The following is a 20,283-nucleotide window of genomic DNA, read 5'->3' on the forward strand; positions in this document are numbered from 1 at the left end:
CAGACATACACGCACACACCCCCCTCTCTCAGAGACGCGCACACACATACGCTTCTCTCTCAGACACACACCTCTCTCTCTCAGACACACACACACCTCTCTCTGAGATGTACACACACACACACGCCTCTCTCAGACACACACACACCTCTCTCTCGCTCAGCCACACACACACACCTCTCTCTGAGATGCACACACACACACGCCTCTCTCTGACACACACACACCTCTCTCGCTCAGACACACACACTCGCCTCTCTCTCTCAGAGACGCGCACACACTCGCCTCTCTCTCTGAGATGCACACACACACTCGCCTCTCTCTCTCAGATGCACACACAAACTCGCCTCTCTCAGATTATTATTAAATTCATCTGCCATCTGCTTGTTTTCAATATCAATTCTCAAGACTCACTTTCTATAATCTTTATTATTGTCACAAGTAGGTTTACATTAATACTTCAATGAAGTTACTGTGAAAAGCCAAATTCCGGCGCCTGTTCGGGTACACAGGGAGAATTCAGAATGTCCAATTCACCCAACAAGCACGTCCTTTGGGACTTGTGGGAGGAAACCGGAGCACCCGGAGGAAACCCACGCAAACACGGGGAGAACGTGCAGACTCCGCACACACAGTGACCCAGCCGGGAATCGAACCTGGGGCCTTGGCGCTCTGAAGCAACAGTGCTAACCACTGTGTTATAGGACCAATGCTCAGTTTTGTTAACTTTTCTTTTTAAAATATTTATTTATAAATATATTTATAAAACTCTTATCTACCTGTTTTTATATTTCTGGCTAGTTTTCTCTTTTACTGTAGTTTTTCTCTCCTTATTAATAGTCATCTGTCCAATCTTCTGCCTGTCACCGATCTTTGCCCAATACCTAGCTGTTACAAGGGGCATAACTATAAGGTTCAGGGTGGAGATATAGGCGGGATGTCCGAGGTAGGTTCTTTACTCAGAGAGTGGTTAAGGTGTGGAATGGACTGCCTGCTGTGATAGTGGAGTCGGACACTTTATGAACTTTCAAGCGGTTATTGGATAGGCACATGGAGCAGACCAGAATGACAGGGAGTGGGATAGCTTGATCTTGGTTTCGGACAATGCTCAGCACAACATGGAGGGCCGAAGGGCCTGTTCTGTGCTGTACTGTTCTAATACCTACTTTTCCTTCAGTTTGATGCTATCTTTAATCTTTCGAGTGATGACGGATGGTGGTTGCTACCCTTGGACATTTTGTTACTTGTTGGAATGTATCTATTCTGTGCACTCTGAAATACCCCTGTAAATGATGTCACAGCATCCCCATTGACCTATCCATTAACCTGATCTGTCAATTCGCTTCAGCCAGCACAGCCTTCATGCCCTGATTGTTGCCCTCATTATTGCCCTTATTTAAGTTTATGAACAAGTCATTGGGTGGCACTGGCGCACAGTGGTTAGCACTGTTGCTTCACAGCGCCAGGGCCAGGATCTGGCTTGGGTCACTGTCTATGCGGAGTCTGCACGTTCTCCCCGTGTCTGCGTGGGTTTTCTCCAGGTGCTCCGGTTTCATCCCACAAGTCCCAAAAGACGTGCTTGTTAGGTGGATTGGACATTCTGAATTCTCCCTGTGTACCCGAACAGGCACCGGAATGTGGCGACTAGCGGCTTTTCACAGTAACTTCATTGCAGTGTTAATGTAAACCTACTTGTGACACTAATAAAGATTATTATTGTGGGCTCAGAACTTTAACATTGTTTCTCTCTCCAAAGTTGCTGCCAAAAATGCTGAGTCTTTACAGCATTTTCTGTTTTTATTTCAGTTTTTGAGCATCTGCTGCATTTTGCTTTTAATTTAGATGGTTGTCGTTTGTGCTTTTACCACATCTCAATTGTTCAACACTTACATTTGCTGTTCTGGTCCTCTTCACAGTGATATGGGGACCTTTATTGGGCTTGGCACCGTGACTGGGTCTGTCGCTGTCTACATTGCGTTCTCACTCCAGGTACTGTCAGAACTTACTGTCTGTCTTCCTGTATTACACTGTTCTGTCGTCAGTGTCTCTGTGCCAGTGTCTCTGTGCCAGTGTCTCTGTGCCAGTGTCTCTGTGCCAGTGTCTCTGTGCCAGTGTCTCTGTGCCAGTGTCTCTGTGCCAGTGTCTCTGTGCCAGTGTCTCTGTGCCAGTGTCTCTGTGCCAGTGTCTCTGTGCCAGTGTCTGTGTGCCAGTGTCTCTGTGCCAGTGTCTCTGTGCCAGTGTCTCTGTGCCAGTGTCTCTGTGTCAGTGTCTCTGTGTCAGTGTCTCTGTGCCAGTGTCTCTGTGCCAGTGTCTCTGTGCCAGTGTCTCTGTGCCAGTGTCTCTGTGCCAGTGTCTCTGTGCCAGTGTCTCTGTGCCAGTGTCTCTGTGCCAGTGTCTCTGTGCCAGTGTCTCTGTGCCAGTGTCTCTGTGCCAGTGTCTGTGTGCCAGTGTCTGTGTGCCAGTGTCTGTGTGCCAGTGTCTGTGTGCCAGTGTCTGTGTGCCAGTGTCTGTGTGCCAGTGTCTGTGTGCCAGTGTCTGTGTGCCAGTGTCTGTGTGCCAGTGTCTCTGTGCCAGTGTCTCTGTGCCAGTGTCTCTGTGCCAGTGTCTCTGTGCCAGTGTCTCTGTGCCAGTGTCTCTGTGCCAGTGTCTCTGTGCCAGTGTCTCTGTGCCAGTGTCTCTGTGCCAGTGTCTCTGTGCCAGTGTCTCTGTGCCAGTGTCTCTGTGCCAGTGTCTCTGTGCCAGTGTCTCTGTGCCAGTGTCTCTGTGCCAGTGTCTCTGTGCCAGTGTCTCTGTGCCAGTGTCTCTGTGCCAGTGTCTCTGTGCCAGGGTCTCTGTGCCAGGGTCTCTGTGCCAGGGTCTCTGTGCCAGGGTCTCTGTGCCAGGGTCTCTGTGCCAGGGTCTCTGTGCCAGGGTCTCTGTGCCAGGGTCTCTGTGCCAGGGTCTCTGTGCCAGGGTCTCTGTGCCAGGGTCTCTGTGCCAGGGTCTCTGTGCCAGGGTCTGTGTGCCAGGGTCTGTGTGCCAGGGTCTGTGTGCCAGGGTCTGTGTGCCAGGGTCTGTGTGCCAGGGTCTGTGTGCCAGGGTCTGTGTGCCAGGGTCTGTGTGCCAGGTCTGTGTGCCAGGGTCTGTGTGCCAGGGTCTGTGTGCCAGGGTCTGTGTGCCAGGGTCTGTGTGCCAGGGTCTGTGTGCCAGGGTCTGTGTGCCAGGGTCTGTGTGCCAGGGTCTGTGTGCCAGGGTCTGTGTGCCAGGGTCTGTGTGCCAGGGTCTGTGTGCCAGGGTCTGTGTGCCAGGGTCTGTGTGCCAGGGTCTGTGTGCCAGGGTCTGTGTGCCAGGGTCTGTGTGCCAGGGTCTGTGTGCCAGGGTCTGTGTGCCAGGGTCTGTGTGCCAGGGTCTGTGTGCCAGGGTCTGTGTGCCAGGGTCTGTGTGCCAGGGTCTGTGTGCCAGGGTCTGTGTGCCAGGGTCTGTGTGCCAGGGTCTGTGTGCCAGGGTCTGTGTGCCAGGGTCTGTGTGCCAGGGTCTGTGTGCCAGGGTCTGTGTGCCAGGGTCTGTGTGCCAGGGTCTGTGTGCCAGGGTCTGTGTGCCAGGGTCTGTGTGCCAGGGTCTGTGTGCCAGGGTCTGTGTGCCAGGGTCTGTGTGCCAGGGTCTGTGTGCCAGGGTCTGTGTGCCAGGGTCTGTGTGCCAGGGTCTGTGTGCCAGGGTCTGTGTGCCAGGGTCTGTGTGCCAGGGTCTGTGTGCCAGGGTCTGTGTGCCAGGGTCTGTGTGCCAGGGTCTGTGTGCCAGGGTCTGTGTGCCAGGGTCTGTGTGCCAGGGTCTGTGTGCCAGGGTCTGTGTGCCAGGGTCTGTGTGCCAGGGTCTGTGTGCCAGGGTCTGTGTGCCAGGGTCTGTGTGCCAGGGTCTGTGTGCCAGGGTCTGTGTGCCAGGGTCTGTGTGCCAGGGTCTGTGTGCCAGGGTCTGTGTGCCAGGGTCTGTGTGCCAGGGTCTGTGTGCCAGGGTCTGTGTGCCAGGGTCTGTGTGCCAGGGTCTGTGTGCCAGGGTCTGTGTGCCAGGGGTCTGTGTGCCAGGGTCTGTGTGCCAGGGTCTGTGTGCCAGGGTCTGTGTGCCAGGGTCCTGTGTGCCAGGGTCTGTGTGCCAGGGTCTGTGTGCCAGGGTCTGTGTGCCAGGGTCTGTGTGCCAGGGTCTGTGTGCCAGGGTCTGTGTGCCAGGGTCTGTGTGCCAGGGTCTGTGTGCCAGGGTCTGTGTGCCAGGGTCTGTGTGCCAGGGTCTGTGTGCCAGTGTCTGTGTGCCAGTGTCTGTGTGCCAGTGTCTGTGTGCCAGTGTCTGTGTGCCAGTGTCTGTGTGCCAGTGTCTGTGTGCCAGTGTCTGTGTGCCAGTGTCTGTGTGCCAGTGTCTGTGTGCCAGTGTCTGTGTGCCAGTGTCTGTGTGCCAGTGTCTGTGTGCCAGTGTCTGTGTGCCAGTGTCTGTGTGCCAGTGTCTGTGTGCCAGTGTCTGTGTGCCAGTGTCTGTTGTGCCAGTGTCTGTGTGCCAGTGTCTGTGTGCCAGTGTCTGTGTGCCAGTGTCTGTGTGCCAGTGTCTGTGTGCCAGTGTCTGTGTGCCAGTGTCTGTGTGCCAGTGTCTGTGTGCCAGTGTCTGTGTGCCAGTGTCTGTGTGCCAGTGTCTGTGTGCCAGTGTCTGTGTGCCAGTGTCTGTGTGCCAGTGTCTGTGTGCCAGTGTCTGTGTGCCAGTGTCTGTGTGCCAGTGTCTGTGTGCCAGTGTCTGTGTGCCAGTGTCCTGTGTGCCAGTGTCTGTGTGCCAGTGTCTGTGTGCCAGTGTCTGTGTGCCAGTGTCTGTGTGCCAGTGTCTGTGTGCCAGTGTCTGTGCTGCCAGTGTCTGTGTGCCAGTGTCTGTGTGCCAGTGTCTGTGTGCCAGTGTCTGTGTGCCAGTGTCTGTGTGCCAGTGTCTGTGTGCCAGTGTCTGTGTGCCAGTGTCTGGTGTGCCAGTGTCTGTGTGCCAGTGTCTGTGTGCCAGTGTCTGTGTGCCAGTGTCTGTGTGCCAGTGTCTGTGTGCCAGTGTCTGTGTGCCAGTGTCTGTGTGCCAGTGTCTGTGTGCCAGTGTCTGTGTGCCAGTGTCTGTGTGCCAGTGTCTGTGTGCCAGTGTCCTGTGTGCCAGTGTCTGTGTGCCAGTGTCTGTGTGCCAGTGTCTGTGTGCCAGTGTCTGTGTGCCAGTGTCTGTGTGCCAGTGTCTGTGTGCCAGTGTCTGTGTGCCAGTGTCTGTGTGCCAGTGTCTGTGTGCCAGTGTCTGTGTGCCAGTGTCTGTGTGCCAGTGTCTGTGTGCCAGTGTCTGTGTGCCAGTGTCTGTGTGCCAGTGTCTGTGTGCCAGTGTCTGTGTGCCAGTGTCTGTGTGCCAGTGTCTCTGTGCCAGTGTCTGTGTCAATATTGAGGAAGTTAAAGTTACCCATCACAACTATGCTCCTTTTCTCACACCATATCAGTATAAGACCAGAAGACATAGGAGCAGAATTAGGCCACTCGGCCCATCGAGTCTGCACCGCCATTCAATCATGGCTGATATTTTTCTCATCCCCATTCTCCTGCCTTCTCCCAATAACTCCTGATCCCCTTATTAATCTAAATTAAAAGCCCCCCCTATCGAATGTGAGTGCTGTTTATGGTTTAAAAGCGCTCGCTATGGGACTTTGTTCCCATTTAGTTAAATCACGCCCAAAGTTTCTAATTAACTACTTTGCAGGGAACCCTCTTCATATAAAGAAAATCTTTTTTGCCCAAACTTTTATGATGCTTTAATTGCACCTCTGGCTCCTGAGAAGCCTAGCTGTCTTTCAAACCAGGATTTTTAAAAACAAGACTGCAGCAGTTACACACACACAGGTTTTTACCCCTTACTGCATCAAATACATATACAATATATCTGAAATTCCTGCATTCATAGAAACATAGAAAATAGAAGCAGGAAGAGCCATTCGGCCCTTCGAGCTTGCTCTGCCATTCATTATGATCATGGCTGATCGTCAAGTTCAATACTCAGATCTCGCCTTCCCTCCCATATCCCTTGATCCCTTTAACCCCAAGAACTATATTGAATTTCTTCTTGAAATGACACAACGTTTTGGCTTCAACTACTTTCTGTGGGAGTGAATTCCACAGATTCACCACTCTCTGGGTGAAGACATTTCTCCTCACCTCTAAAAGGTTTACCCCTTATCCTCAGACTATGACCCCTAGTTCTGGACTCCCCCCACCATCGGGAACATTCTTTCTGAATCTACCCTGTCTAATCCTGTTAGAATTTTATAAATTTCTATGAGCTAAGACATAAGACCATAAGACATGGGAGCAGAATTAGGCCCATCGCGTCTGCCACGCTCACTCACTCAGCCTGTCCAAATCCCATTGAAGCATCTCTGCATCCTCCTCACAGCTCACCCTCCCACCCAACTTTGATTATCGCAAATTTGGAGATAATACATTTAGTTCCCTTGTCCAAATCATTAACCTATAATAGATAGATAGAGAAATACAGCACAGAACAGGCCCTTCGGCCCACGATGTTGCGCCGAACTTTTGTCCTAGGTTAATCATAGAATTTTGGACAATTTTTCATGGCCAATCCACCCAACCTGCACATCTTTGGACTGTGGGAGGAAACCGGAGCACCCGGAGGAAACCCACGCAGTCACGGGGAGGATGTGCAGACTCCACACAGACAGTGACCCAAGTCGAAATCAAACTTGGGACCCTGGAGCTGTGAAGCAATTGTGCTATCCACAATGCTACCGTGCTGCCCTTAAGAAGTTAACCTACACCCCATTATTCTACCCTAATCCATGTACCTATCCAATAGCCGCTTGAAGGTCCCTAACTTTTCCGACTCAACTACTTCCACAGGTAGTGCATTCCATGCCCCCACTACTCTCTGGGTAAAGAACCTACCTCTGACATCCCCTCTATATCTTCCACCATTTATCTTAAATTTATGTCCCCTTGTAATGGTGTGTTCCACCCGGGGAAAAAGTCTCTGCCTGTCTACTCTATCTATTCCCCTAATCATCTTTTAAACCTCTATCAAGTCGCCCCTCATCCTTCTCCGTTCTAATGAGAAAAGGCCTAGCACCCTCAACCTTTCCTCGTATGACCTACTCTCCAATTCCAGGCAAGATCCTGGTAAATCTCCTTTGCACCTTTTCCAAAGCTTCCACATCCTTCCTAAAATGAGGTGACCAGAACTGCACACAGTACTCCAAATGTGGCCTGACCAAAGTTTTGTACAGCTGCATCATCACCTCATGGCTCTTAAATTCAATCCCTCTGCTAATGAACGCTAGCACACCATAGGCCTTCTTGACAGCTCTATCCACTTGAGCGGCAACTTTCAAAGATCTATGAACATAGACCCCAAGATCTCTCTGCTCCTCCACATTGCCAAGAACCCTACCATTAACCCTGTATTCCGCATTCATATTTGTCCTTCCAAAATGGACAACCTCACACTTGTCAGGGTTAAACTCCATCTGCCACTTCTCAGCCCAGCTCTGCATTCTATCTATGTCTCTTTGAAGCCGACAACAGCCCTCCTCACTATCCACAACTCCACCAATCTTCGTATCATCTGCAAATTTACTGACCCACCCTTCAACTCCCTCATCCAAGTCGTTAATGAAAATCACAAACAGCAGAGGACCCAGAACTGATCCCTGCGGTACGCCACTGATAACTGGGCTCCAGGCTGAATATTTGCCATTCACCACCACTCTCTGTCTTCTATCGGTTAGCCAGTTGTTATCCAACTGGCCAAATTTCCCACTATCCCATTCCTCCTTACTTTCTGCATAAGCCTACCATGGGGAACCTTATCAAATGCCTTACTAAAATCCATGTACACTACATCCACTGCTTTACCTTCATCCACATGCTTGGTCACCTCCTCAAAGAAGTCAATAAGACTTGTAAGGCAAGACCTACCCCTCACAAATCCGTGCTGACTATCCCTAATCAAGCAATGCCTTTCCAGATGCTCAGAAATCCTATCCCTCAGTACCCTTTCCATTACTTTGCCTACCACGAAGTAAGACTAACTGGCCTGTAATTCCCAGGGTTATCCCTATTCCCTTTTTTGAACAGGGGCACGACATTCGCCACTCTCCAATCCTCTGGTACCACCCCTGTTGACAGCGAGGACGAAAAGATCATTGCCAACGGCTCTGCAATTTCATTTTTTGCTTCCCACAGAATCCTTGGATATATCCCGTCAGACCCGGGGGACTTGTCTATCCTCAAGTTTTTCAAAACGCGCAACACATCATCCTTCCTGACAAGTATCTCCTCAAGCTTATCAGTCTGCTTCACGCTGTCCTCTCCAACAATATGGCCCCTCTCGTTTGTAAATACTGAAGAAAAATACTTGTTCTAGACCTCTCCTATCTCTTCAGACTCGATACACAATCTCCCGCTACTGTCCTTAATCAGACCTACCCTCGCTCTAGTCATTCTCATATTTCTCACATATGTGTAAAAGGCCTTGGGGTTTTCCTTGATCCTACCCGCCAAAGATTTTTCATGCCCTCTCTTAGCTCTCCTAATCCCTTTCTTCAGTTCCCTCCTGGCTATCTTGTATCCCTCCAGCGCCCTGTCTTAACCTTGTTTCTTCAGCCTTACATAAGTCTCCTTCTTCCTCTTAACAAGACATTCAACCTCTCTTGTCAACCATGGTTCCCTCACTCGATCATCTCTTCCCTGCCTGACAGGGACATACATATCAAAGACACGCAGTACCTGTTCCTTGAACAAGTTCCACATTTCACTTGTGTCCTTCCCTGACAGCCTATGTTCCCAACTTCTGCACTTCAATTCTTGTCTGACAGCATTGTATTTACCCTTCCCCCAATTATAAACCTTGCCCTGTTGCACACACCTATCCCTCTCCATTACTAAAGTGAAAGTCACAGAATTGTGGTCACTACCTCCAAAATGCTCCCCCACTAACAAATCTATCACCTGCCCTGGTTCATTAGTCCACAAAAGATCAGCCATGATCTAATTGAATGGCGGAGCAGGCTCGAAGGGCCAGATGGCCTACTCCTGCTCCTAGTTCTTATGTTCTTATTACCAAGTACTAAATCCAATTTGGCCTCCACTCTGGTCGGACAATCTACATACTGTGTTAGAAAAGCTTCCTGGACACACTGCACAAACACTACCCCATCCAAACTATTTGATCTAAAGAGTTTCCACTCAATGTTTGGGAAGTTGAAGTCACCCATGACTACTACCTTGTGACTTCTGCACCTTTCCAAAATCTGTTTCCCAATCTGTTCCTCCACATCTCTGCTGCTATTGGGGGGCCTATAGAAAACTCCCAACAAGGTGACTGCTCCGTTCCTATTTCTAACTTCAACCCATATTACCTCAGTAGGCAGATCCCCCTCGAACTGCCTTTCTGCAGCTGTTATACTATCTCTAATTAACAATGCCACCCCCCCACCCCTTTTACCATCCTCCCTAATCTTGTTGAAACATCTATAACCAGGGACCTCCAACAACCATTTCTGCCCCTCTTCTATCCAAGTTTCCGTGATGGCCACCACATCGTAGTCCCAAGTACCGATCCATGCCTTAAGTTCACCCACCTTATTCCTGATGCTTCTTGCATTAAAGTATACACACTTCAACCCATCTCCTTGCCTGCAAGTACTCTCCTTTGTCATTGTTACCTTCCCCACTGCATCACTCCGTGCTTTGGCGTCCTGACTATCGTCTTCCTTAGTTGCTGGACTACAGATCCGGTTCCCATTCCTCTGCCAAATTAGTTTAAACCCTCCCGAAGAGTACTAGAAAACCTCCCCCCCCCCCCAGGATATTGGTGCCCCTCTGGTTCAGATGCAACCCGTCCTGCTTGTACAGGTCCCACCTTCCCCAGAATGCGCTCCAATTATCCAAATACTGAAGCCCTCCCTCCTACACCATTCCTGCAGCCACGTGTTCAACTGCACTCTCTCCCTATTCATAGCCTCGCTATCACGTGGCACCGGCAACAAACCAGAGATGACAACTCTGTCTGTCCTGGCCTTTAACTTCCAGCCTAACTCCCTAAACTTGTTTGTTACCTCCACACCCTTTTTCCTACCTACATCGTTGGTACCAATGTGCACCATGACTTCTGGCTGCTCACCCTCCCCCTTCAGGATCCTGAAGACACGATCCGAGACTTCCCTGGCCCTGGCACCCGGGAGGCAACATACCTTTCGGGAGTCTCGCTCGCGACCACAGAATCTCCTATCTATTCCCCTAACCATTGAATCTCCTATTACTATTGCTTTTCTATGCTCCCCCCTTCCCTTCTGAGCCCCAGAGCCAGACTCAGTGCCAGAGACCTGGCCGCTGGGGCCTTCCCCCGGTAGGTCACCCCCCCCCAACCGCATCCAAAACGGTATACTTGTTTTGAAGGGAAACGGCCACGAGGGATCCCTGCACTGTCTGCCTGTTAGTTTTCTTTCCCCTGACTGTAACCCAGCTACTCTTGTCCTGTACCTTGGGTGTGGCTACCTCCCTGTAACTCTTCTCTATGACCCCCTCTGCCTCCCGGATTATCCGAAGTTCATCCAGCTCCAGTACCTTAACACGGTCTCTGAGGAGCTGGAGTTGGGTGCACTTCCCGCAGGTATAGTCAGTGGGGACACCAGTGGTATCCCTCACCACCCACATCCTACAGGAGGAGCATGCAACTGCCCTAGCCTCCATCCCCTCTTACTTTACAGAATTAGCTGCCCCGTGGACCAACTAGACCTCCGCCCTCCGACTCTGCTCCCAGTCAGCTGTATTCTAAACTCTTGGCTCCCTTCACGCTCTTTGATAAATATAGGAAATGAAATGTAAGGAGTACCTTACTCCCTCCTCACCTAACTCCCTCAGTCACCAAACTCTCACTGTAGCACTCAAATGCCACAAGCTCAGCACTCCCTCAGTCACCAAACTCTCACTGTAGCACTCAAATGCCACAAGCTCAGCACTCAGTGCAAACAAAGTCTGCACTGTATCTAGCCCCTATTTATGCTGTGACTCCAGCTTCTGAAAACTGGCCTAATGCAATTAACTAATTAACAAGCTCCAGCTGCAAGTAAGTCCAAGTAGAACCTTGTTTAAAGCTGATTCAAAATTCACCTTCTTATAGACCAAACAGCAACTTTTAAGTTAATTAACTAAATAAAAGAAATACTAGACTTTAAATAAAAATGAACCCTTATACTCCCTCAGTCACCAAACTCTCACTGTAGCACTCAAATGCCACAAGCTCAGCACTCAGTGCAAACTGTTGTGAACTGTTGGGGTCCCAGCACAGATACCTGCAATAGTCATAGGGGACTCTATAGTCAGGGGCACAGAAAGGCGCTTCTGTGGACGTGAAAGAGACTCCAGGATGGTATGTTGCCTCCCTGGTGCCAGGGTCCAGGATGTCTTTGAACGGGTAGCGGGCATCCTGAAGGGGGAGGGCAAACAGGCAGAGGTCATTGTACATATTGGTACTAACAACATAGACAGGAAGGGGCATAAGGTCCTGCAGCAGGAGTTCAGGGAGCTAGGCAGAAAGTTAAAAGACAGGACCTCTAGGGTTGTAATCTCAGGATTACTACCTGTGCCACGTGCCAGTGAGGCTAGAAATAAGAAGATAGAGCAGCTAAACACGTGGCTAAACAGCTGGTAATTGAGGGAGGGTTTCCGTTATCTGGACCACTGGGAGCTCTTCTGGGGCAGATGTGACCTGTATAAGAAGGACGGGTTGCATCTAAACTGGAGAGGCATAAATATCCTGGCCGCGAGGTTTGCTAGTGTCACACGGGAGGGTTTAAACTAGTATGGCAGGGGGGTGGGTACCGGAGCAATAGGTCAGAAGGTGAAAGCATTGAGGGAGAACTAGGAAATAGGGCCAGTATGGCTCTGAGGCAGAGCAGACAGGGAGATGTTGCTGAACACAGTGGGTCTGGTGGCCTGAAGTGCATATGTTATAATGCAAGAAGTATTACGGGTAAGGCAGATGAACTTAGAGCTTGGATTAGTACGTGGAACTATGATGTTGTTGCATAGAACAACACCAAGGACAGGAATGGCAGCTAAACGTTCCAGGATTTAGATGTTTCAGGCGGGATAGAGGGGGATGTAAAAGCGGGGAGGAGTTGCGCTACTGGCTCGGGAGAATATCACAGCTGTACTGCGGGAGGACACCTCAGAGGGCAGCGAGGCTATATGGGTAGAGATCAGGAATAAGAAGGGTGCAGTCACAATGTTGGGGGTTTACTACAGGCCTCCCAACAGCCAGCGGGAGATAGAGGAGCAGATAGGTAGACAGATTTTGGAAAAGAGTAAAAACAACAGGGTTGTTGTGATGGGAGACTTCAACTTCCCCAATATTGACTGGAACTCACTTAGTGCTAGGGGCTTAGACGGGGCAGAGTTTGTAAGGAGCATCCAGGAGGGCTTCTTAAAACAATATGTACTGGACCTGGTATTGGGGAATGAGCCCGGCCAGGTGGTAGAAGTTTCAGTAGGGGAGCATTTCGGGAACAGTGACCACAATTCAGTAAGTTTTAAAATGCTGGTGGACAAGGATAAGAGTGGTCCTCGGGTGAATGTGCTAAATTGGAGGAAGGCTAATTATAACAATATTAGGCGGGAACTGAAGAACCTAGATTGGGGGCGGATGTTTGAGGGTAAATCAACATCTGACATGTGGGAGGCTTTCAAGTGTCAGTTGAAAGGAATTCAGGACCGGCATGTTCCTGTGAGGAAGAAGGATAAATATGGCAAATTTCAGGAACCTTGGATGACGAGAGATATTGTAGGCCTCGTCAAAAAGAAAAAGGAGGCATTTGTCAGGGCTAGAAGGCTGGGAACAGACAAAGCCTGTGTGGAATATCAGGAAAGTAGGAAGGAACTTGAGCAAGGATTCAGGAGGGCTAGAAGGGGTCACAAAAGCCATTGGCAAATAGGGTTAAGGAAAATCCCAAGGCTTTTTGCACGTACATAAAAAGCAAGAGGGTAGCCAGGGAAAGGGTTGGCCCACTGAAGGATAGGCAAGGGAATCTATTTGTGGAGCCGGAGGAAATGGGCGAGGTACTAAATGAATACTTTGCATCAGTATTCACCATAGAGAAGGAATTGGTGGATGTTGAGTCTGGAGAAGGGTGTGTAGATAGTCTGGGTCACATTGAGATCCAAAAAGACGAGGTGTTGGGCGTCTTGAAAAATATTAAGGTAGATAAGTCCCCAGGGCCTGATGGGATCTACTCCAGAATACTGAAGGAGGCCTGATTAGTAAGTTTGCAGACGACACAAAGGTTGGTGGAATTGCGGATAGCGATGAGGACTGTCAGAGGATACAACAGGATTTAGATCGTTTGGAGACTTGGGCGGAGAGATGGCAGATAGAGTTTAATCCGGACAAATGTGAGGTAATGCATTTTGGAAGGTCTAATGCAGGTAGTGAATATACAATGAATGGTAGAACCCTCAAGAGTATTGAAAGTCAGAGAGATCTAGGTGTACAGGTCCACAGGTCACTGAAAGGGGCAACACAGGTGGAGAAGGTAGTCAAGAAGGCATACTGCATAGAACATAGAACATAGAACGATACAGCGCAGTACAGGCCCTTCGGCCCTCGATGTTGCACCGACATGGGAAGTCCAAAAACTAACGGCCATCTAACCTAGACTATGCCATTATCATCCATATGCTTCTCCAATAAACGTTTAAATGCCCACAATGTTGGCGAGTTCACTACTGTTGCAGGTAGGGCATTGCTTGCCTTCATTGGCCGGGGCATTGAGTATAAGAATTGGCCAGTCATGTTGCAGCTGTATAGAGCCTTAGTTAGGCCACACTTGAAGTATAGTGTTCAATTCTGGTCGCCACACTACCAAAAGGATGTGGAGGATTTAGAGAGGGTGCAGAAGAGATTTACCAGGATGTTGCCTGGTATGGAGGGCATTAGCTATGAGGAGCGGTTGAATTAACTCGGTTTGTTCTCACTGGAACGACGGAGGTTGAGGGGCGACCTGATAGAGGTCTACAAAACTATGAGGGCATAGACAGAGTGGATCGTCAGAGGCTTTTCCCCAGGGCAGAGAGGTCAATTACTAGGGGGCATAGGTTTAAGGTGCGAGGGGCAGGTTTAGAGTAGAGTAGAGTAGATTTTACACAGAGGTAGTGGGTGCCTGGAACTCGCTGCCGGAGGAGGTGGTGGAAGCAGGGACGATAGTGACATTTAAGGGGCACCTTGATAAATACATGAATAGGATGGGAATAGAGGGATACGGACCCAGGAAGTGTAGAAGATTGTAGTTTAGTCGGGCAGCATGATCGGCATGGGTTTGGAGGGCCGAAGGGCCTGTTCCTGTGCTGTACTTTTCTTCTTTGTTTATCTCAAGACACTACCCATAATCCCATACTCTTTAATTTTGCGCATTAATCTGCTGTATGAGACTTTATCGAAAGCATTCTGAAAGTCTAAATAAACCACATCCACTGGTTCTCCCTGGTCAACTCTACTAGTGACATCTTCAAAGAATTCTAGTAGATTTGTTAAGCATGATTTCCCTTTCGTAAATCTATGTTCACTTTGTCTGATTACACCAGCCTTCCAAATGTTGTGCTGTGAAATCCTTGATAATGGATTCCAGCAACTTCTTGTTTCAGTAAAGAAAATCAGAATTACAGTTTCCCTTTCATTTTTTCCGTCAGCAAGTCTACTACATGAAGGAGACTCATGGGATTGTGGTGACAGATCTGGCCTTTCTGCCTAATTTGGGTCCAACGAGGGTGACGACAGGAGAAAACGAGGCAGCGTTGTTGAGTGTCGCCGTAGACAGTCGGTGTAAACTGCACCTGGTGCCAAGACGGCGTAAGTCAGAGTTATTCTCTATCCAGTCGTGTTGCTTCCTCCCTGGGGCCTGGCTGCTGCTGACCTCTGCCTCTCGGGTGACTGCTCTTTGCTTTATTGCTTGGTGGGAAGGCAGTAGCATGGTGGGAGTGTTACCAGAGGCCCAGGCTCATTCTCTGTGGACACGGGCAGCTGGTGGAATTTAAAAATTGAATTGATAATTCTGGAATATAAAGCTAGTTTCAGTCATGGTGACCATGACAACTATCATTAATTGTTGTAAAGTGATTCGCTCATGTCCTTTAGGAAGGGAATCTGCCGTCCTTACCCGCTCTGGCCCTCGTGACCTCAGACCCACAGTGATGTGGCTGACTCTTCAATGTCCTCTGAAATGGCTGAGCAAGTCACTCCGTTCAAGGGCTCTTTGGGATGGGCAATAAATGGTGACCCAGTCCGTGAAGGAATAATTTAAAGAAAAGCCCAAGCTCGCGCTTAACATCCGAGTTTAAAAAGTTGTGCAGACAGAATATTGAACCATTGGGGAAGGTCAGGCTTTCTCATTGGCTGAATGATGACCAGAATGGAACCTGATTGGTCTCTTTGGCAACACATTGAAATAGGAGCAGGATTGTACCATTTGGCCCATCACACCAGCTCCACCATTAGGAGATCTTCACAGTAAATTCATTGTAAGACTACTTGTGACACTGATAAAGAATATTATTATTATAGAGAATAATATTTAATACCAACGTGACTGATCTTAGACGTTAAACCATTTTCCTGCCTGCTCTCCAGATCCCTTAATTCCCTGAGGGACCAAAAACACGTCTATCCCAACCTTAAATGATAAAGAGAAATGTAGGCCCCCTACAGACAGAAACAGGGGAATGCATAACAAGGGACAAAGAAATGGCTGAGCAATTGAATACATACTTTGGTTCTGTGTACCCAAAAGACGACACAAATCAGATCCCAGAAATGCTGGAGAATGAAAGGGTGAGAGGGAAGAACTGAGGGAGATCAACATTAGTAGAGAAATGGTGATGGGAAAATTGATGGGATTGAAGGCGGATAAATCCCCAGGGCCTGAGAATCTGCATCCCAGAGTGCTTAAGGAGGTGGCTGTGGAAATAGTGGATGCATTGGTGGTCATCTTCCGGGATTCTATAGACTCTGGAACTGTCCCTGCAGATTGGAGGGTAGCTCACGTCACTCCGATATTCAAAAAGGGAGGTAGAGAGAAAGCAGGGAATTATAGACCAGTAAGCCTAACATCGGTGGTGGGGAAAATGCTTGAATCCATTATCAAGGACTTTATAGTGGAACATTTAGAAAGCAGTGGCAGGATGTCAGAGTCAGCGTGGATTTCTGAAGGGAAAATCATGCTTGACAAATCTGTTGGAATTCTTTGAAGATGTAACCAGTACAGTTGACGAGGGGGGGAGCCAGTCGATGTGGTATATTTGGACTTTCAGAAGGCGTTTGACAAAGTCCCGCATCAAAGGTTATTGTGCAAAATTAAAGTGCATGGGATTGGGGGAAGTGTATTGAGGTGGATAGAAAACTGGTTGGCGGAGAGGAAACAAAGAGTAGGGATTAATGGGTCCTTTTCAAATTAGCAGGCAGTAACCAGTGGGGTACCACAGGGATTGGTGCTGGGACCCCAGCTATTCACAATATATATTAATGATTTGGATGAGGGAACAAAATGTAACATTTCAAAGTTTGCAGATGATACCAAGTTAGGTGGGAGGGTGAATTGTGACGAGGATGCAGGGATCCTACAGCAAGATCTGGACAGGTTGGGCGAGTGGGCAAACCAATGGCAGATGCAGTATAATTCGGATAAGTGTGAGGTTTTTCATTTTGGAAGCAAAAACAGGAAGGCAGATTACTACCTGAATGGTTATAAATTGGGAGAGTGGAGTGTGCAGCGGGACCTGGGTGTCCTTGTGCACCAGTCGCTGAAGGTAAGCATGCAGGGGCTGCAGGCGGTAAAGAAGGCTAATGGTATGTTGCCGTTTATTGCAAGAGGTTTCGAGATTCATTCTTCCCGGGTCTGCATGGGTTTCACACCCACAACCCAAAGATGTGCAGGTGAGGTGGTTTGGCCATGCTAAATTGCCCCTTGATTGGAAAGAAAAATAATTGGGTACTCAGGTCAGCAGTGTGGCTGAAGCTTATTGGCTCATTCATCTGAACTGGGACTCTTCACCGGCCTGGAGGCTCAGTCCCAAACTGGCTGGTATGCTCTTGATCCCTGGTCCGGTACTGGGCGGGGCGGTCCCTCACTGGGCGGGGCGGTCCCTCGCTGGGCGGGGCGGTCCCTCGCTGGGCGGGGCGGTCCCTCGCTGGGCGGGGCGGTCCCTCGCTGGGCGGGGCGGTCCCTCGCTGGGCGGGGCGGTCCCTCGCTGGGCGGGCGGTCCCTCGCTGGGCGGGGCGGTCCCTCGCTGGGCGGGGCGGTCCCTCGCTGGGCGGGGCGGTCCCTCGCTGGGGCGGGGCGGTCCCTCGCTGGGCGGGGCGGTCCCTCGCTGGGCGGGGCGGTCCCTCGCTGGGCGGGGCGGTCCCCTCGCTGGGCGGGGCGGTCCCTCGCTGGGCGGGGCGGTCCCTCGCTGGGCGGGGCGGTCCCTCGCTGGGCGGGGCGGTCCCTCGCTGGGCGGGGCGGTCCCTCGCTGGGCGGGGCGGTCCCTCGCTGGGCGGGGCGGTCCCTCGCTGGGCGGGGCGGTCCCTCGCTGGGCGGGGCGGTCCCTCGCTGGGCGGGGCGGTCCCTCGCTGGGCGGGGCGGCCCCTCGCTGGGCGGGGCGGCCCCTCGCTGGGCGGGGCGGTCCCTCGCTGGGCGGGGCGTCACACCTCATCGGGCTCAGACCCGCACTGGTTGGGACTCTGCGCCTGCGTCTTACATTAGTTGGGGCATTTCTCCAATGAGGCGACAGAGGTAATGCTGTGTTCCATGCCGTGTTTTATTGAATGTCTAAGTTTTGCTCCATGTTGTTGGAGGAGTGGTGAATAACCAGATTGGTTTAATTTGCAGAGATGTTCCCGATCTGGGTGGTCTTGCTGTTGTGTGGATTGATCATCGTTCTCACAATCGTCCTTTTACAGCATCTGTTTCCGGGGCTGTTGTAAGGTCCTTTCTCAGGATAAAGCTGCTACATTTTACATCTGATCAGAGCAACACTGGGCTGAAGGTTATCCGCAAACAACCCACTACTATTGTGTACGTCAAAATGAACTGCCCAGGAAATTCTCATCTGGTGCCCAGAGTCAACTTTACTAATTCTTTTAGCGAGGAATTACAAATGGCTCAACAGACTGCTTCACACCAGCCCCAGAGACCGGAAAGTCCAGTTACTCATAATTATATTTCTGACTGGGCTGTCTTTGATTTCATTCCTCCCTACATCACGCAATCCCAAGTCTTACCCTCGCTCCCTCTGACCCCGTGTCCCCGCCGCTGACCCCGTGTCCCCGCCGCTGACCCCGTGTCCCCGCCGCTGACCCCGTGTCCCCGCCGCTGACCCCGTGTCCCCGCCGCTGACCCCGTGTCCCCGCCGCTGACCCCGTGTCCCCGCCGCTGACCCCGTGTCCCCGCCGCTGACCCCGTGTCCCCGCCGCTGACCCCGTGTCCCCGCCGCTGACCCCGTGTCCCCGCCGCTGACCCCGTGTCCCCGCCGCTGACCCCGTGTCCCCGCCGCTGACCCCGTGTCCCCGCCGCTGACCCCGTGTCCCCGCCGCTGACCCCGTGTCCCCGCCGCTGACCCCGTGTCCCCGCCGCTGACCCCGTGTCCCCGCCGCTGACCCCGTGTCCCCGCCGCTGACCCCGTGTCCCCGCCGCTGACCCCGTGTCCCCGCCGCTGACCCCGTGTCCCCGCCGCTGACCCCGTGTCCCCGCCGCTGACCCCGTGTCCCCGCCGCTGACCCCGTGTCCCCGCCGCTGACCCCGTGTCCCCGCCGCTGACCCCGTGTCCCCGCCGCTGACCCCGTGTCCCCGCCGCTGACCCCGTGTCCCCGCCGCTGACCCCGTGTCCCCGCCGCTGACCCCGTGTCCCCGCCGCTGACCCCGTGTCCCCGCCGCTGACCCCGTGTCCCCGCCGCTGACCCCGTGTCCCCGCGCTGACCCCGTGTCCCCGCCGCTGACCCCGTGTCCCGCCGCTGACCCCGGTCCCCGCCGCTGACCCCGTGTCCCCGCCGCTGACCCCGTGTCCCCGCCGCTGACCCCGTGTCCCCGCCGCTGACCCCGTGTCCCCACCATCCTCACGCCCCCCCACCATCCTCACGCCCCCCCACCATCCTCACGCCCCCCCACCATCCTCACGCCCCCCCACCATCCTCACGCCCCCCCACCATCCTCACGCCCCCCCACCATCCTCACGCCCCCCCCACCATCCTCACGCCCCCCCACCATCCTCACGCCCCCCCCACCATCCTCACGCCCCCCCCACCATCCTCACGCCCCCCCCACCATCCTCACGCCCCCCCCAACCATCCTCACGCCCCCCCACCATCCTCACGCCCCCCCACCAACCTCACGCCCCCACCCACCATCCTCACGCCCCCCCACCATCCTCACGCCCCACCCACCATCCTCACGCCCCCCCACCATCCTCACGCCCCCCCACCATCCTCACGCCCCACCCACCATCCTCACGCCCCACCCACCATCCTCACGCCCCCCCACCATCCTCACGCCCCCCCACCATCCTCACGCCCCCCCCCCGGCCATCCTCTCCCCCCCGGCCATCCTCTCCCCCCCGGCCATCCTCTCCCCCCCCGGCCATCCTCTCCCCCCCGGCCATCCTCTCCCCCCCGTCCATCCTCTCCCCCCCGGCCATCCTCTCCCCCCCGGCCATCCTCTCCCCCCCGGCCATCCTCTCCCCCCCGGCCATCCTCTCCCCCCCGGCCATCCTCTCCCCCCCCCGGCCATCCTCTCCCCCCCGGCCATCCTCTCCCCCCCGGCCATCCTCTCCCTCCCCGCCATCCTCTCCCTCCCCGCCATCCTCTCCCCCCCCCCGCCATCCTCTCCCCCCCCCCCGCCATCCTCTCCCCCCCCCCCCGCCATCCTCTCCCCCCCCCCCCCCGCCATCCTCTCCCCCCCCCCGCCATCCTCTCCCCCCCCCCCGCCATCCTCTCCCCCCCCGCCATCCTCTCCCCCCCGCCATCCTCTCCCCCCCCCGCCATCCTCTCCCCCCCCCGCCATCCTCTCCCCCCCCCGCCATCCTCTTCCCCCCCCGCCATCCTCTCCCCCCCCGCCATCCTCTCCCCCCCCGCCATCCTTCCCCCCCCCGCCATCCTCTCCCCCCCCCCGCCATCCTCTCCCCCCCCCCGCCATCCTCTCCCCCCCCCCGCCATACTCTCCCCCCCCCCCGCCATCCTCTCCCCCCCCCCCCCCGCCATCCTCTCCCCCCCCCCCGCCATCCTCTC

General features: G+C 52.9%; 1 protein-coding gene across 1 annotated transcript; it reads left to right on the forward strand.

The window, feature by feature from the left end:
• Positions 1-1,909: 1,909 nt before the first annotated feature.
• Positions 1,910-18,408, forward strand: LOC119976982 (prolactin regulatory element-binding protein-like). The gene is made up of 3 exons (XM_038817623.1): positions 1,910-1,989; positions 14,721-14,880; positions 17,894-18,408. The coding sequence occupies exons 1-3, from the start codon at positions 1,921-1,923 to the stop codon at positions 17,986-17,988; spliced, it is 324 nt and encodes a 107-aa protein (XP_038673551.1). The 5' UTR covers positions 1,910-1,920; the 3' UTR covers positions 17,989-18,408.
• The last annotated feature ends 1,875 nt before the right edge of the window (positions 18,409-20,283 follow it).

Source organism: Scyliorhinus canicula, chromosome 1 (genome assembly GCF_902713615.1).
Source record: "Scyliorhinus canicula chromosome 1, sScyCan1.1, whole genome shotgun sequence".
NCBI lineage: Eukaryota > Metazoa > Chordata > Chondrichthyes > Carcharhiniformes > Scyliorhinidae > Scyliorhinus > Scyliorhinus canicula.

Excerpts from the sequence above, each read along its gene's own strand:
- LOC119976982 (XM_038817623.1), top strand. The coding sequence starts at position 1,921 with ATGGGGACCTTTATTGGGCTTGGCACCGTGACTGGGTCTGTCGCTGTC. Across the intron at positions 1,990-14,720 it reads ACATTGCGTTCTCACTCCAG|CAAGTCTACTACATGAAGGA; the intron begins GTACTGTCAGAA and ends TTTTTCCGTCAG. Across the intron at positions 14,881-17,893 it reads GCACCTGGTGCCAAGACGGC|AGATGTTCCCGATCTGGGTG; the intron begins GTAAGTCAGAGT and ends TTTAATTTGCAG.